Here is an 18998-nt window from a genome sequence, read left to right as displayed (position 1 = left end):
TTGGTCAGGGGGATTTCATTAATTGATGATAATGTCCGGGTTTTTATCATTTTTGGGGGGCCAATAAGCATCAGTGATTAAAATCAGTGATTTTAAGCACCCTTAAAATCACTGATGCAATGCCTGGAGTACGACAGCCTCTCCCCCCGGAGCTGCTGTCTGGTGGCCGGTCCAGAGTGAACGTGTGAAGTGTAGCTTTACAGACGAAAATAAATTTCATGTCATCTCGGTCACAACAAATGGGTGGCGGAGCGCGCTGTGGCGGCACACAGCTGTCAGATGATTTTCTGCGTGTGACGAAGGAACCAAATCCTGTCGTACACATGGACACAAAAGTGAGAAAGTGAGTGAGAAAGACGTAAAACTGGAAGTAAACTTGTGGACAAAGATTTTAAACTGAACTTGGACTTGCCACTTCAGAGACTTGTGGATAAAGAAGTGATACTCAATTTCTCTTGTGGAGTGTTAGCATCTTTTGAAGACATGAGACTAGAAATTTACTTTTGGAGAAAACTGCTGGGCTTGACATGGTGGAGAAAGACTTCAGACTTGACAGAAAAAATAGACTTGTGAATGTCTCTGTCCTCAGCTAGAAAACTGAAAAAGGCCAAAAGTCATATGTCATGAAGGTCCTTCTGAGTCTGACCCAAGACAGTCCACTCCAAAGCAAGATTACAGACATTGTGTCTACCGTTTCCAAGGAAATGGACAGGATTTTTGTGGCCGATGTCCAATCCTGGTGCTTCTAGGTGCCAAACTGTTGTATTGGTGCCGATGATGAATCTATGATAACACATGCTGTCCTGGCAGCCCAAACTGCAGATGAGTCAACTTCGCATCAGTGGATGTGGGATGATGAGGAGAAATGATTCACCAACGTAGAAGCTGCCTATCCAATTACCTCCCAATGAGAACAGCAGGAGTTTTTCCGGCTCAGCGAAGACCTTCAGAGAGCTTTCAGGTGATGTGATGAGCGTTCGCACGTCTCCAGTGACCGACGGGTCTGACGTGACGAGGATGAGAAAGACCTCTGTTTGGTATCCGAACCAAATGTAGCTACTTATTATAACCAGATGTTTAACATCTACTTTGATGGATTGATGAGCCTAAAGATGCAGCATGGTTTGGATCCGATTCCGATTCTCTTAAACAGAGGCAAGAGAAGGGCAATAATACAATAGTGTAAATTTTAAAATGTAGTGTAAAATAAGAGTGCTCAACTGTGAAGGCACATCTACATTTAAAAAAAATGTAATTAAAAAAATCAAATACTTTTGTGTCTACGTTGTTTTTAGAATAAAAAATTTTTTGACATTCCTTCACAGTTTGCACTCTTATTATAAGAAATATCGATACAAATATTTACCCTACATAATTTCCCCCCCACATTTCACAAGCATAATGTACTTCATTCAGGCTTTAGTCAGATTTGATCAAACACTTTATTTAAAAGATTTGGTCGTTTCTTCACAACTGTGTACTCTTATTTTACATTACACTTTTTTAAAATAGGAAAATGTAGTGCAAGATAAGAATTTACATTACTACACTTAAATATATTAAATAATTTGCACAACTGTTATAAAAAGTCCTACCCTTTGTCAAATAATTACTTTTAAATCAAGAAACAAGCTACAGATTGAATTGCAGAGCTGGTTATTAGTGTGGCAGCTCATTTCCACCGACTGGTTTGGATGGAATCAACTAGGCTACTTAAAGTGTAATTTTTCACATTAATAAACAGGAAGTTTATTAATGCATGGACCTTCATCTCAGGAAAATGGAGAGAGGTTTCTAAGAATTTGTTGCTATCGAGTTGTAACTGTTCTGTCTTGTCAACTGGTATTGCAGAAGTTACATGATATGAAGAAAAATCTGTTTCTATTCAAAGAATATAACTAAAAATTAGAAAATAAATTTGCAAAATTGTTTTTTCAATATTATTGGAATATTGACAGAGTTAAGGAGATTTGGTGAAAGAAATGCATAGTAAATGTTTGCTACATCAGAACTTACGCAGGAAATGCATTTCTATTTCCACTTTAGAGTATCAACTCATTTTCAAAGAAGCCAAAAGCTACGTAAAAATTTTAAAACGTTTTGGGAAGTTGAGGAAGTTGTTTAAAATGAAGTTAAAATGTGCATAAAAACCATGGATGGTTAATGTTCACTACATCAAAACTTACTCAGCAAATGTTTCCATCTCCCTTTCAGCGCATTAACTCTTTCATGCTGTCGTATAAAATATCCTCCAATAAAAGTTTGACAGCATCCAGTTTATTCAGAGTGATTCCATATAGACATTGTGACTACTGATTTTCTTAACCTTAACAGTAGCAACATTTGCTTACAGAAACAAAAAAAGTCTAGTTTTAGTCAAGCAATGTAGGGCAACATCAAAAACTCAATGTAAACAACCAAGGTAATTAAACTAATCTGAGAAAAACAGCCAAGATCACTACTTTCCTAAAACCCAATCAGGTTTTTTTCTTCTTTGTGTCCAGTAATGTCAGATATCTGCTTCAAATCAAGCTCTTCCTGTCTCTCCATACATGGTACCTGCTACTCGGGATGATGAAGTGCACCGCGTCCTTTCTTCTTCTCATCCTTCTCTGAGCTGCAGACTCTGTAAGCCACTCAGCGGTTTACTGTAAACAGAACTGGAACTTGTCTGATTCGGCTCCGATTCCTCAGTAAACCTCCAACTCGTTACCAAACACAGTAAAGGCCTCCGTACCCTCCAGGCAGTCCTCAGTTTAATCGGCGCTTCCCACGCAGATATGTTTACACTCCTGCCAAGATGCTTAGGATGAAAGTTTCCACCAGAAATAAGTCACAGAGTTTTATTAGCTCAGTGCAAGAGTTCATGAACGAGACGTGGTGTGTCTGCTATAAGTGTACAAAACGGAGAAAAAATGGTCGACCAGCATAAATACGACATGGTTTTACATTATCACAACAATTTAAAAGATTGAATGAATTTCTTTTTAAAACGTATAGGTGGCGCTACGTCAGGGTATTGTCACACCTGGTAGTCCGGTAGACTCGGTTTGATTGGGGACCAAAATTGCTAAATTCTTTCCATTTTCAACTGTGGTTGGTTTTCACACTGCAAACTGAACTCTTTGGAAAACCTGTTCCCCTCCTCGCCTGTGGGGGCGCTGCACCGAGAACCACTGAAGGAAAAAACATGAAAACCTCTGAAGAAGACACCAAGCGCAACTTACGTCTTCATGAAATGTAAACAAAAATGGAGCAGCGTCAGATTTTAGCTGTTGTAAGATTTCTCTTTTGTCTTTGGGAAAAGGCCACAAACTATTTCTCCCGCTAGCATTAGACTCTCATGTTTGTTTTGTTTCTATGTACCCAGGAAAGTTCCCTCTTTCAGCCAGCTGACTTGCAGTGTGCTACCTCATCATACAGCTAAAGAAACCAACCTCTTTAAAAGGAGCTTAAATTGTAGAAGCGAGAGACCAGAGACAATCATCAGATAGGAAACGGTTCAAATTGTTGGCTTATGATCAACTGACAATTATTTTACTTATCGATTAATCGGATAAAATAATTTATACACTCTGCAAATTTTTTATTTAAGCCTCTTTTTAACACAAAATTAGAAGTACATTAATAAACAAATAATTACATAGATTTAATAAATAAGAAGATAAACTTTTTATTGCCTAAAATGCAGCAACATTACAGCATTACCTTCGTGAAAGCTTGATCATTTGCAGCAAACAATGAATCTGCAGCCAAAAAAATACTTCTGACATCAACAGGTGAAAAGGTCAGGCCTTTCTGCTTGACTGAACATCAATACAGTGTGTTACAGTGGATTATTTTTAGATTACCTGATTAATAAATGAACAGCAAAAGGTCCTTAATGGGAGATTTTATTATGAAATTTGAAAACCTTTTGAAGCTAAAAATACCACATATTTACCTTTTTTATCTTAATTGCAAAATAGTTATATTTTCTGTACAATTTTGGCTTAATTACTGCCCTGAATTGCCTTTTTTATTCTACACACTGCAGTTAATTAATCGGTTGCTAAGTTTGCTCGTGATTACTTCAATAATCACGATTAATCACAATTAATTCGATCATTTCAGTCCTATTTAATTCTAATGAGACATTACTCTCCACCCTTCTTTTTAAATCTGAAAAATTTATTGCACTTGTAAAAACAGAGGATTTTTTTTAAAAAAAGGTGGAATCCTTAAATTTCTAATTGTAAAACAAATACCTGCACAAGTCTGTGCTGTTGCTCTGTTCGCTGGAGTCTCAGAAATTAGTTTGTAACCTTTTCCAGTTCCTCTGTTTCTCATTCGTTGTTGAATTTCTTTTGCTCTTTAGATATTCTAGCCTACTTCCTGTTGCCAGGCAGGTTTGTGTTTCCGGTCTGGCAGTAATCAGCGGATTCATTTGTCCACAGTTTGAGCTTTGTGACGGTGGCATCGACTCGGTGGCACACAGTGCAATGATATCAGTGAGTCACTCCTCCCTCCTCCTCATCTCCTCTCTTTCCCGGCATCTCCCACTCTCTCCTCTTCGTCCTCGCCTCCTCGGGGCCCAGTAAACCGCCTACAGTAAATCAGCAGATTCAGACGCCTGCACCAACATGGCCGGCGGCTGAGAAGGCAAGCCCCGACACAGACCCAGCTCCACTTCTGCTCCTCTGATGTGCAAATCTGCACATTTTAGACAGTTGTGCCCAAATGCAAGAATAAAAGCGACGGTGATTAATGATGAATAATTACAATGCCGTCTGTCTGAGCATAGGCATAGTTCTCACTATGCCTGCACAGTGAGAACTTCCCATCAGTTCAACACGAAAACACAATTTAACTTTTAAGAGCAAGAGAAAAGCCATACTCTTCCTGGGAAAACTGTTGGATTATTTTATATGCCTCTGGAGGAGCTTCGCCAAATTTCTCACTACAAAAACACGAAATCCTACCAAGTAGTTTCTAGTGGAAATGCCAAGTACACTTAAAATGATCAAAAAGTAACTTTTCAGCAACATAGAGGAGTTTGTTTTAGGCCAATAATTTCTTAACTAGTTCGACTGATTGTTTTATACTCATAAAGACATTTTCCTATTGCTATAAGTGAAATAATCTGCCAGTAGAACTAGAATTGGGTTGCTAGGCGACGGGCAGGGCTTGGCTGGCGTTGCTAGGTAACGACTGTGAAATAAATGAAATAATCTGCCAGTGGAACTAAGACCTTTTAGGATCAATATTAAGGAATCATTGACTTAAAACAACCAACTATATCTTGCTGAAAAGTTACTTAAGTTTTTGTTTAAATTTCAAGTGCACTAAGATGTTTGCACTACAAATACTTGGTAAGATTTTGTGTTTTTGCAGTGCAAGTTTGCAAAGCAGAACACTTTTTTTCTGCTCTTTATGAACGTGAATGTCAAGAGCCGTATCTTCAAGGAGTCAAAAGAGAGGAGACATGCTAACATTAGCACTTTGGCTAACTAGCTTGTTTTAAGTCAGTAATTCCTTACTATTAATAGAAAAGTACTTGTTCCACATGCAGATGTTTTTCATTTATAACAATTTCCTATAAGTGAAATAATCTGCCAGTGACTCTAGAACTTTTTAATTAATATTAAGGAATTATTTGCTTAAAACAAGCTCCTATGTCTTGCTGAAACGTTACTTGTAAGTTAATTTAGTCTCACTTTAAGTCTGCTAAGATATTTGAACTAGAAACTAGACCAGAAATACTTAAGATTTTTGCATTTTTGCAGTGCTGATGACTTCATTACACGTTTTGTCAAATTTACGATGAAGAGTTACAATTTATTTAAAAATGGAGCTTTGTAAACTCTCCGTTTTTTTTAACACTAAGAACTATAAAACAGAAATAATCATAAGCTGCTAGCCTGCTGCCCAAACAGACGTTAAAAGCACAAAAACATGGCATCATTACCGACGCACTGACCGGATCCAAATGTGAGAAATCCTGCAGCTGCAAAAAATTTCCCCCCCAAAAATCCGTGTGAACGGATTCAGGCCTGGACAGCTGAGTAGAGAAAGAAAGCCAGAATGATACGACTGCAGCAGAAAGTTTGGGTTAATGCTGGAAAGACCGGAACCGCCATGGAGGGTCGGCATGACGACTGCGCCAGCCGAAAGAGGATTCAGTGTTTCTGGATCTGGACCAACGCTGCGCAATAAATGGGGTCAAATTTTTGCTCCGACTTTCAGCCATCGGATGTTGCTTTGACTGGATGGAGACGTTAGTTAGTCATTTATCAGACAAACATGGGAAATTATTACTGTTAGCTTGTAAAGTGTGAGAATATTTCATATTCAGTCAAAATTTATGAAATGCCATCTAGTTTCAGATTCATTGCAGGCTCATTTAATGCCACAGTTTGACATTTTCTCTGGGTTTGCGCTGGGATTAAATGACATTTTATGAACAGGACCAATAATCCCCTGGAGTACCAACTGGTTGCCAAGCAGCTGGCTGGTGGGAGGCTGGTTTGTCAATGTGACGGACAATGCGACAGTTTCCTCTGAGCAAATTATTCTACTCTTCAAAACGCACTTCATTTAAATCACTGATCATCTGTATAAAAGCAAAAAGCAGAAGGTTTGCAGCCCTGCAGAGTAAAGCTGCGTGTAAAAACATGATGCCAAGACAAAAAGACAGCAGCAAAGGTCAAAGGGCTCAATGCACAGGAAATGTCTCCATCTCTGCTACTACAGGTCAGTACTAATGTTATTATAGTTAACTAAACGTAACAAAACTGAGATTGAGATAACATTTTAGTTAACTGAAATAAATAAAAATGAGAATTAATGGGGAAAAACTATAACTAGCTGGGACTCTTTAGGACAACTTGCACAACTTTTGCACTTTGGTGATAAAATAAATATTTTGCACAAAATGTTTTTGGTAACATTTAATTTGAAGGGCCGTGCATAAGACTGATAAACATGGATACTCCAATGTTTATTGTCATGAAGTGTCATTCGGTAAATAATGACACGTTTAATGCAAAGATGCATTAAAATTTGCATTAAAAGTGTAAATTTTTCAGCATTTTTTACTTGCAAATTTTTGACTTTCAGAACTGTGAAATTTCTTTTTTGTTTCTGGAAAAATCCTGAGATGAATCTAATAGTTTCTGAGTTTTTTTTCTTGCAAATATTTTATTTTTAGGGCTCAGAAATGTACTTGTTTTTTCTTAAAAAATCTTTGAGATTAATCTAGAAAGTACTGACTTTTTTCTCAAAAATGTCTTTGTTTTCCTAGAAAATGTAAAAATGTCTGAGTTAAATAATGTCATCTTAATGCAAACTTGCATTAAAAGTGTAAACTTTTCAATATTTTCTCAAAAATTCTGACTTTTGGAACCCTGAAACGTATGGACGAATTCTGAGATTAATCTAATAATTTCTTGAGTTTTGTTTTCTTGCAAATATTTTATTTTACAAGCTCAGGAATTTCCTTGATTTTTCCTCTAGAACATTTATGAAATTAATCTCAAATTTTCTGAGTAGAGCAACGACATTTTAATGCAAAGTTGCATTAAGATGAACACCGAACGACACTTCATGACAACCGTTATAAACATTTATAGACTCCTTCACGTTTACATGTCATGTCCATTTTATGCAGCCCCTTCAAATAAAGTGTTATCCAGTTTTCCAACCAGGAAATGTCTGTCATGTCCTAAATTGATAGGACATGATAGACCAATGCACACCAATGCAGTCGGCTGCTGCATTGGTGTGATTTGTCTCATCAGCAGAGACCGGCTCCAACCTTCACCTCCATCCTGACCTGCTACCCTGCAGGAGGATTGAGGCTCTCTAGGCCAGAGAAAAGCCTCCATCAGGCGGTGCAGAGGGACTGTTTGGGGATTTGGATTAATGGGTGAAGTGAAGTGGCAAAGGTGATTACAGGATGTGCAGCTGAGTGTGAGGGCGTCTGACGGGCCGAGCAAATGAGGAACAGGCCAAAAACAAAGTGTGGGTTAATAGGGCAGCGAGATACGGGTCATGGCACCTGAGTTTCTGTCCCCGAGGCGTTTCCATGGGCACCGCAGCACTTAGCATCCACTTCCTGCTCCTCATCAGGCGGGACAGCGGAGCTAGAGGCGGCTGAGTGCAGCAGCAGCAGGAAGGGGAATGGATGAATAAGTAAAGACTCTCCCCTCTGCTCCCGCTCGTCGTGTTCAGTACGGATCGGGTCAATAAGCAGAGCGGGACTCTGGATCAGAACCTCTCAACGAGTCCAGACACAATGATGGGACACGCAACAAAGCCCCATCATTCAGCCCATACCTTATGGGATGGCAAAGCATTGTGGGAAATCCGGCCGTCTGGGGAGTATAAATGTTACAGAGACTATGAGATGAAGATGAGGAGCATCGACTCAGACGTGGCGATGAAGACGTTTTACAACTTTTTCATCGCTTTATAATATGAAACTCATCGTATGTCAACACAGTTCATTATGTTCACTTAGCATTCACTTCACAACAGTATGAATTTAGGCCTAATTTAGACATTTTCACCCCAAAATAATAATAAAAAAATATGATTTGAGCCACTTACATGTGTGGAATTAAATCAGATACGTGTCTGATTATTTTCAAAGTGTCTGCAGTCATTTTATCCAGCTTTTACATCATAAACATGAGACCTGCGTCACATTTCTGCATCAAAAGAAGCCAACGTCTGGGGAAAATAACGCTGAGAAAGGACCCTATGTTTTGTAAAAAAAAATAAATAAAATCTGAGGTTTTATCTCACAATTGTTCAACTTTTCAAACTGAGAAATTTCCAAGTTTTTTCTAGAAAACTTTTGAGATTAATCTAAGAATTGATAAGTTTCTCTTGCAAATTTTAGACTTTTGGAGCTGAAATTTTCTTGTTTATTTCTAGAAAAGGTCTGAGATTAATTTCAACATTTCTGATGTTTTTTTCTTGCAGAGGTTTGACATTTAGAGCTCAGAAATCCCCTTGTTTTTCTAGAATATTTTGGAAATTTACTCCTCCATTTTTTTTCTATCTTTAATGGCCCTCGTGTGCCGTTGTAGTAATGTGACAAAACTTAAAAGAGGTACGAAGTCGTTTCACAAAGCCGTCACAAAATTTATGAGCGCAATTAAAAGGAAAATGAAATTGAAAGAGCTGAATTTAGCCACTTCAGAGCGATTCCTTCTCTTCTACCTCCTCCCGACCAAATCGGTCTCTCTCTCTTCCTCTTTCTGACTTTGTCTCGCTTTCTTCTCCTCCTCCTCCTCCTCTCTTTGAGGCTCTGGGTCTTTGATCAGACTCTGAAGCTATAAACATTACCAGCTGGCCTTTCGCTCCACATGAGGAGGTCAGCGGAGGCGGAGGACGGAGGGTGGGGGAGGTAACTCTACTCTCTGCGAGCGGCGGCATCCGAAGCAGACATCTGGGAGAACTTCTCCATTTCAGAGACACTCTGATTCAGCTAAACTCAAACCGTCCCCCAAACACACACTCACTATGAAACACGCCAGAGCTGACAAGAAGGTGGCGTTCTGCTTTTTCCCCAGCCAGTTGTAACACTTCTGCCGTCTGTTGTCGTCAGGAAAACAGTAAAAACAAAGCTACAAGTTAGCATGCTAGCTAGCAATGTAGTTTCGCAATAACTGTTACGTCTAAAACAAAGTTGAAGTTTTGAAGCTCGTCAGTTTTGAGATAAACAGATTGTCTTAAGTGTAAACGGTTCACCATTCGCCATATGCAGATTTAGGCTGCTGGGGGAGATAAAAGGGCAAAGGTCACACCGGCTGAGCTGCCTCCTGCATACATTTAGTGTTTCTCACCAAAACTCGCACCGCCTTTCGGCCCAAAAACGCTGAGTCCACTTCCTTCCTCATGCACAGTCTCAAAGCTGATTTTTTTCCTCTTTTAAAAGAAAAAACAAAAAGGAAGTGCTGGTCCTGCACCATTAACCAGAACTCTTCTTCTTCTGCACCGTTAATGGCGCAGTGCTAAGTTTTTATTTTAGCTATCAGCAGCAGGAGGAAACTCCTAAACCAGGGATGTCCAAACTTTTTGTCACATGGGCCAAAATTGTCAAGTCAAAAGTACTTGTGGGCCAAGAAAATGAAAAAGAAAAAACAAATTAAGAAATGAAGCAGTGATTCGATGTTATTCATCGTAGATCCAAAGATTTACACAGGATTTTGGACGTTTGCTGTATTTAAAGAAATGCATCGAGTTGCGTCACGTTCTGTCAAAATACTTGCTGTATTTACTCAGGTTTAATAAATTAGATTAAAGTTGATTTGGATGCAGAAAAGTCGCATTTTTAGTAGCAGACATGGTTCTATTTATTATAAAAGCTTGGTTACAAAAAGAAAAACTTTGGATTCTTGTAAGGAAATTATGTTGGTTATTATTTTACTTTTATCACAAATAAAAAGTCAAGTCATCCAGTCCCCGTGCTGGTGGGCCGCACAAAATCAATTCAAGGGCCACAAATGGCCCCCGAGCCACACTTTGGACACCCCTGTCCTAAACAAAAGAGAAAAAGCTGCAAATCTTTGCATTTATTAATATAATAATGTAAGAGAAACATCCTTTATTGTGCTTCAGTGGGGGAAGTCCAGGTGTACCAGCAGCAAACAGACATAAGAATATAAAAAGAGAAGCAAAATTATCAAACTGTCCAGGAAGAGCAACTTTACAGTGTTGGAAAATACTGTGCAGTTGTTAAAAATAGCAAAGTTCAGTGGACCAAGATGTACAACTGAGTAGAATAACTTAAAAACACGCGTATATTGGAGCATAAAACACAATAAGCTGTTTAGAAGAAGTGAAAAGAAATGTGCAAACAACAAGAATGTGCAAAAAATATTAAAATGTTATTTTAAATTAAATGAACTACAGGAAGGATCTATAATAACGCTCCTTTGTCCACCAAGGATGCAGAAGTTTAAGAGTGCAAAGAAGGATCAAAATCTGTATTTTTTCACTTTTAAAAGTAACACCAGAACAGTGGTTTCTGTGTCTCAGTCAGTTTCTGGGCTTAGAAGTGTGACAGTACACATAAAATCAATCCAAAATCTAAACGCAAGGTTTCATTTCACATATTTTAAATTGAAAATCACACTTTAATAGGAAGCTTGAAGGCCGCAGGCTCTGAACAGCAGCTTCAAATTTTACAAAAACAACAAAAAATTTAATCCAGTTTGAAGTAAGCAGTGTCCTGTCGAGATCTGAAGAACAAAACCTCCCATCTCAAATATTTTCCACAGTTAACCTGGTTAGACTTTTTTCCCCATTTTTAAATCTCTTACTTTTCTATATTAGGGCCACTGTAGATAGAAAAAAGGAGGAGTACATTTCTGTCCAAAAAGTTGTACGTTTGTGAGAAACAAAAATTTAAAATTTTGTGATAAATCTCAGAAATTTTCTAGAAAAAACTCAGAAATTTCTGAACTCAAAAAGCCATACATTTGTGAGAAAAAAAACTCAGAACATTTGAGATTCATCAAATTTAGGACATTTCTCAGCTTCAAAATTACTTGAAAAAAGTTTTCTATAGAACATTTCGTAAATTTCTAAAATTAATCTCAAAATTCCCGACGTTTTTCTTCCAAATTTTAGGATTTTCTTTGCAGAAATTTACTCCTTGTTTTTTTAAATTTTTTATCTACAATCTCCAAAACTAAGACGTGATGCAGAATTTTACATGCAAATGTTTTAAAATGTTCACCATACTAACACCCTTTCTATTTACTCCATTGATTATTCATTCTTTATTGAAACACCAACACAAAGCAGCGACATGTTTGTGAAGAGACAGTAAACAGACTCATGTTGTTGTTCTTTTTAAAAACTATTTTGCAATTAAACATCTGAAAATGTGGCAGGCATTTATACTCAGGCCTTCTGAGTCAATATGTTGTAATAACAGCTGCAAGTCGTTTGTGGTATGGCTCCACCAGCTTTGCACATGAACAGATTGAAACTTGATAATTTTCATTTGCATGATTGTTTCTCTTTCTACCAAAACCGGGTGACAAAGTCTTCAGTCTGGAGTTTCTAAACTCTTATTTTAAAGGGAAGTTTTGTTTACAGAACCTTCAGGATCCATTTTATTTGCTGCTTGACTGCTTTGTTTATTTATTTTGGTTATTTAAAATGTCTTCCAGTCCCAGTGTTAATGTTTGTTACAGATTAAAGTTTATTTATTTATTTATTTTCAACTCCTGCCACCAATCCTCAATCGGATTTGGGTTTATGACTTTGACTAGACCATTCTAACACCTGAATAAGCTACTTTTTGATGCTCTGACTGTTGGTGAAGGTCACAGTCCTGTTGGAAGGTCAACTTCATCCCCAGTCATTCATCTTCTGAGCACCAAACTGCTGGACAGGATAATCAGCATGATGCTGCCACCACCATGTTTCACTGTATGAATGTGTTCAAGCTAACAATGCCAAGCAAAAAGTTCAGTTTGGGTGTCGTCTGACTCAAGCAGCTTTGTTGACTAGTCCTCATTTATACTGGCTTGTGAAAATCTTCAAATGAAACATCTACACTGCAAAAACACAAAATCTTACCTAGTATTCTTAGTCTAGTTTCTAGTCCAACTATCTTAATACACATTAAATTGGATAAAACTAACTCAAAAGTAACTTCTCAGCAACATACAGCAGCTTGTTTTAAGTAAATAAATCCTTAATTTTGATTAAAAAGTTCTAGTTCAACTAATTATTTCACTTATGGGAAAAATGTCTTGTTATAAGTAAATACATATATTATAATATAATATATATTTGGTCTAGAAACTAGATCAAAAGTACTTGGTAAGATTTTGTGTTTTTGCAGTGTAATCAGTCAAATTCTCAACAATCCTGTTTTCTTCGTAAAACTAAGTCAACGAATGTCTCAAACGTCTTGCAGCGAATAAACCAGCGCTTGTCTTCTTCCGTCTGTGTGTGGACTGGCTGCGCTGCTGAGGGGGAAACGTTATTGTGCGTGTGTGTGTGGGGGTGTGGGGGTGTGTGTGTGTGTGTGTGTGCAGCAGTCTTCAGTACAGTCACAATTCTTGAACACCCACTGAATGACACATTGTGGAGAGAAAGCCCAAGTATTAGGCAGCAAAATCTGTGACATCACTACCGGACATAGGAGCCCTGTTCTGTGCATAATAGAACTATTGAAGCCCCTTGCTGCCATCGCTGTCCATGACACACCAGAGTCTGGCAGCAAACCCATGTGTGAAAACCATCACCTGTTGCAGCTTAGTGGCTGGGAGCCCCGTGGGCGTTTTGGAGGCCCTCTTGGATAGCTTTTGGCCCATGGAAGAGCACATGGGAAAAGTGCTAGACAGACGGAAAACACGCAGCGCTGAGGAAAAACATTTACCCCCTTCTATTCAGCTTGGGAAAAAATTAAGACCACGTGAAATAATCAGTTTCCCTGATTTGACTCTTTATGGGTTTATGTTTGAGTAAAATGAATTTTGTTCTTTTATTCTATGACCCACTGACAACATGTCTCCTAAAATAGCAATCAAAAATCTATTATTTATTTGCAGAAAATGAGAAATGGTCAAAATAACGAAAAAGATGCCGTGCTTTCAGACCTCAAATAATGCAAATAAAACAAGTCCACATTGATTTAGAAACAACAATACTGATGTTTTAACTCAGGAAGAGCTCAGAAATTAATATTTGATGGAATAACCAGCAGGTTCAGTGAAAAAAAAACAAAATCTTACCAACTGTTTTTGGCTTAGTTTCTAGTTCAAATACCTTAAAACACTTGAAATAAGACAAAACTAATTTAAAAGTTATTTTTTAGCAAGGCATAGAGGCTTGAAATAAGTAAATAATTTCTTAATATTGATGGAAATTGTACTGGCAGATTATTTGATTCATAACTAGACATTTCTTCCAAATTATGAGTTAATTTATCTGCCAAAGAACAAGCACTTCATCAATATCAAGGAATTATTTACTTAAAACAAACCTCTATTTCTTGCTGAAAAGTTACTTGTAAGTTTGGTTTGTCTTATTTCAATAAGTTATTTGTATTAGAAACTTAACCAAAATTACTTGGTAGGATTTTGAGTTTTTGCAGTGCTCTTAATTTTTTCCAAAGTTTCAGGTAGTAAAACTTGTTTCTGTACTTGTTAAGTTGTGAAGTAAAACTAGAAATTTTGGAAAGTATACCCAGACCTGATTACAGCCACAACCAGGCGTCACTAAACCACGTTCACAAAGCAAGCAAATGCGACCCAAATCTGCTTTTATCCCCCAAATGTGACCTAGAGTGTTTTTACACCTGAAGGTCCGGTAGACCCGGTTCAATTGGGCACCAAAACTGCAACATTTGTTACATTTTCAGAGCAATTTCCTTCTTCACAGAATGTGAACAAAAATTTTCAGATTTTAGCCATTGAAGGATTTCTGTTTTGTCTTTGGTCAAAGACCACAAGCCATTTCTCTACCTAGTGATAGCCGTGAGCGTTTGCTTTTGGTTATATTTACCCAGAATGCCTTGCACTGTAGTCCACTTCCTGCTTTAGGAGGGTCTCTGATCTACTTGGTGTTACCATATGCATTGAAACCGCTGCAGAGTTTGCTTCAACCGAACCGAAATTGAGATTTTTAGGCAGATTAGAGTTCAGTTGAACAAATTCAAATGTGGATTCACCACAAATGAATCCGACTTTCTAGACAAACGAACTGGAGATGGATTAAAGTGGACTAAACACAGCTGCTGTGAATGCTCCCTTAGATCACAGTTTTTCTTCGCTGTCTGAACGGCCCAATACTGATCTTTTCAACCCCCCAAAAAATTCAATGTGTCCCACTTGAAACAAGCAATAAACATCACATTTTATTAAATGCCATCATCAAAACCATCAAGCAAATACACACCAAATATGTCGATCAGTATTCCAGCTATTATGAATCACAAGCTGGGCTTTTGGTCTTGATTAAAGGAACTGGACTGGACCAGAACCAGAAGACCTGAGAGGTCTGGAAGGTTGATAAGGTGCAAAGTTGAGAAAGGAGAAAAGTGACATAACCACGCAAGCCTTTTTGTAGAACCTTAGCAATAAATTAAAAACACAAATAAACAATATTTTTTTAAAATCTGAAAATAAACATTTTCTTGCTTAATATGCAGTAACAACATTTCTTTAGTGAACACAAAGAACGCATCCACAGCTAAAACAAACCAACATGTGAAAAACTTGACTTGACATCAATACACTGAAGGGCTGATCAGTTGATTATTATTTTGATTAGCCGATTAATAACTGGATAGCAGAAGGAGTTTTTTTTTTTTTTACAGTATTTCAACCAGATTAAACTAAAACTGCAACTAGACAGAAGGATTTTTAGCTTAAATTAAAAATGTATTTGTTTTTATACAGTTGTATCTTAATTACTGGTCTAATTTGAGTTTTTTAGTCTGTATACTGTAGTTAGTGATTAATCGATTACTAAATTAGTTGATGATTATTTCAGAAATTGATTGATCCGATTAATAGTTTCAGCCCGATGGCATTTTATGTTTACTCAGAGTATCTTTAATGAGTTAAAATATTTAAAAACATGCCCACATCAGGCCTTCACACTAATAAATATTGCTGGCCGATCTATTGTTCCAGGAGTTATTGCGATAAACGATAATATTGTTATTTTGAGATGGTAATGGCATAATAATGCAAGGACACATTCTGAAATATAAGTAAACTTTAAATCCTGATGAACATTAAACACTGGAACTGGAAAACATTTTAAATATTCAAGATAAATAAACAAAACAACAGAAACAACAAATAAAGTGAATTATTTATTCTCTGTAAACAAGACTGTCCTTCAAAATATGGGATAGTTGAGACCAAAGCACCAAACCAAAGATTTTTATCATCCAGTTTTCAGTAGAAAGAGGGAAACAACAAATCACGCAAATGGACATCACTGAGTTTGTTTTAATTTTAATGTGATTAACTCATTTATTGCTTATTTTGACAGGCGTAGCCCACAAAACAAACAAAAAATTTTTGCAAAAACTGAAGGGAGTAAACACTTTTTTCTACAGCACTTCAAGTGACAGAGTGAAACTGAAAACATACCTGACCAGCTGTGTCATACAGTCCCAACAAGTACTGCTTCCCTCCAACGTTGACGCTCACTGCAAGACAAATGACAAGAGCAGTTGAAAGGTGAGGGTGGCGTCAGGGCTGCTGGTCTCAGGGACTTCCAGCCCCTCTGAGGCAACGCGAAGCCGAACAAGTGGTTCTGATTACAGCAACAGATGCGATGCAGTTGCAGAAAGAGTGGCAGAAAAGTCAGGGGGGAATCAGTCACGCCTCTCTTCCCCGCTTATTGCATTTGAAGTAGGGAAATTAACCCCAAACAAAGAGAAAGGAGCAGTTCAGTAAGTCGTGATGTCATGGTTAGGAGAAAGAAATGTGACCCCACCTGCATAATGATCAAACACCGTGGGCACATACTCCTCTGGAAAGGCGTCGTTGGCATAGCTCATCAGGAGACACGTTTTACCCACTGCGCCGTCTCCAACCACGACGCATTTCAGCATAATAGAACCGGTTCCGTTAGCCATGATCCCGGTCGAACCACCATCATCTCCCCGAAGCCCTGTTGTTCCGACCTGCTGCCGCTGCAGCTGGGTGGGGATCCCCGCACCGCGCCGGGCATCACCAGCCTCGGAGGCGGACTGCGCGGTGCACCGTGTCGGGCTGGAGCAGCATCCCTCCTGCCCGCCACTGGCTACGGATCCAACCCGGAGTTTGTTCCGATGTTTCCACCGGATCGCTCAGTCTGAGGAGATGTGTGGGGATATTTTACCCTGGAAGGCGAGGAGGGATCCTGTTTTGTGATCCGGTGGGTCCGCTCCCGTCCGCGGCGTGTCCTGCTGCCTGACGCTCCCCGGCGCACTGAGCCGCCGCCGCCGCCGCAGCTGCTGCTGGACAAACTGGGTGGAGAGGCGGAGCCTGGCTCTAAAACCTAGAAACCAGCCTGCAGTCCTCCTGCTGGGGGATCCTGAGTTACAGGACTAGGAGAAATTACATCATTAGCAACACATCGGAGGGGGGAAAAAAAGAAGGAAAAGCAGAGCCGTTTCTGGAATTGTCGGGGCCCGAGGGGAAATGCTGTTTGGGCCCCCCTAGTTTAACAAACTACAACAAATAGATTCAAAAAACAGATTTCTGAAGAAAAACAGTCGGAAAAACCTGCTGTGTGAACTTAGCCTAACTCCTTTAAATTTTAGGGTCATATCAAGAATATGAATGTATTAATAAAATCCATTAACAAAAATTTAATATAGAAATAAATAAAATATTTATATTTAAATAAATCTTAAAATTAAATAATATTGAATAACATTGAATACCTCCAGAATTGTGTGATTTTTAAAAAAAGAATTTACTGATTTTGTGGTGCTACTATATATATATATATATATAATTACAATATTTGTGCTTATGTATGACGGTAAATATGACTGTTTTGTTACTAACCACATCGATCACAGTCTACAACTTGACATCAAGTAAGGCCAAGGCAGCAGTAAAGTAGAAGTAAGAAATACTGCCCCCTATGGGTGGGAGTTAGCACCACTTAAACCCAACGTTTTTGACCATCTTTGTGAAAAATCTGCAATAAACTAAGTTATGAATTGGCACAACAAAATCTATTGAGTTTGCATGAATGTTTGGAGCCTTGAGGGCTTATAAAAGTTTGTGAAATGAGATGTCAGAGTGTAAAAAACTCATTTGGGGATTGAACTTTAGTAACCTGTCTCCATTTTTTAATGACTTTGTGTTTTTGATGAGTAGATGAGTCATCCTCGCTGTGTTGGTCTTTGTTTCTGTGTGATAGATGGGATGTGTGGGATGGGAGCACAGAGCTGCAGATGGAGACGCCACAGGAGGAGGTGTGAGATCTTGAGACAAGGAGAAAGAGATCTGACCTCTGCAGCGCAGTGTGGGCTGTCATATTAGCCCTCATTACTGCCTTAATAAAGCACGTATGCTTACAGAGTAAAAAAAAAACTAAGAAAAAAAGGAAACAGCTTGCATGTGTAGATATGCGCGCATTTTAAGGCGAACGAAACCATAACCACAAAATAATCAGCGGAGTTACAGGAAGCTTCATCTCGTCGCTGGTATCTGAGTGTTAGTCCGATAATGTGTTAAAATAAAACAACTCAGCTGCTGGAGATCAAAATGTGACATTAAAACACCTCAAAGACGCATTTGTTAAGAAACCAAGCGGATTTCCTCATCCGCACGCCGCTAATTTCTTCACTCTCTCTGACAGCAACGCAACAGTGGCTCATTGTGAGGCAAAAATAATATCACGTTTTCATATTCCATTACAAATAGACATCTGAAAAGTGTGGCGTGCATTTATACGTAACCCTGAATAAAAGTCAGTCAACAGAATGAGTAAATAGAGCCAACATGAGAACATCAGCAAACAAAAAATGTCGTGAAGACAGGAAGAAACATTTAGATGTAAACACCAGCTGGACAGGAATCAGAAAACAATGAAAGCAGGAGGATTTTTTATTTTTATTTTTTACCAGAGAGACGAAAGCAAAGCTTTGGACACACTGCAGCAGGAAACCTTTACAGCAAAACAAATCTAAACATAAAGAATAAAATAAACTTAAACTTTAAAATAAACTTAACGAACTGAATTAAATGGAACTGAGAGTAACTGATTCAAATTTTACTGAACTGAACTAAATTTTACTGAACTGAACTAAACTACATAGAATTGAATTGAATTTAACTGAAATGAATTAAACTGAACTCAATTGATCTGAATGGAATTTAAGTAAATCGAAATGAACTGAATCAATCAATTGAATAATTTTTTACTGATTTTTAACTGAGCTAAATTCAGTTGGATTGAACTGAACTACACTGAATTGAATTTAACTGAAGTGAACTGACTTGAATTTAATCAGACTACATTCAGTC

General features: G+C 38.1%; 1 protein-coding gene across 1 annotated transcript in view; it reads right to left on the bottom strand.

Annotated features, from left to right (window-relative positions):
* Window positions 1-16993, bottom strand: part of rhoq (ras homolog family member Q) — a 28861-nt gene extending 11868 nt beyond the window's left edge. Inside the window, exons 1-2 of the mRNA XM_005795165.3 lie at window positions 16468-16993; window positions 16119-16177 (exon numbers count right to left, since the gene is read on the bottom strand). Of these exons, the coding sequence (XP_005795222.1) occupies window positions 16119-16177; window positions 16468-16609 (201 nt within the window). The 5' untranslated portion in view covers window positions 16610-16993. The remainder of the gene's footprint in view (window positions 1-16118; window positions 16178-16467) is intronic.
* Window positions 16994-18998: the final 2005 nt, after the last annotated feature.

The sequence above is a fragment of the Xiphophorus maculatus genome, chromosome 22, assembly GCF_002775205.1.
Source record: "Xiphophorus maculatus strain JP 163 A chromosome 22, X_maculatus-5.0-male, whole genome shotgun sequence".
Taxonomy (NCBI): Eukaryota; Metazoa; Chordata; class Actinopteri; order Cyprinodontiformes; family Poeciliidae; genus Xiphophorus; species Xiphophorus maculatus.
The sequence above is the reverse complement of the archived record's forward strand: the minus strand, read 5'-3'. Positions and strand labels throughout refer to the sequence as shown.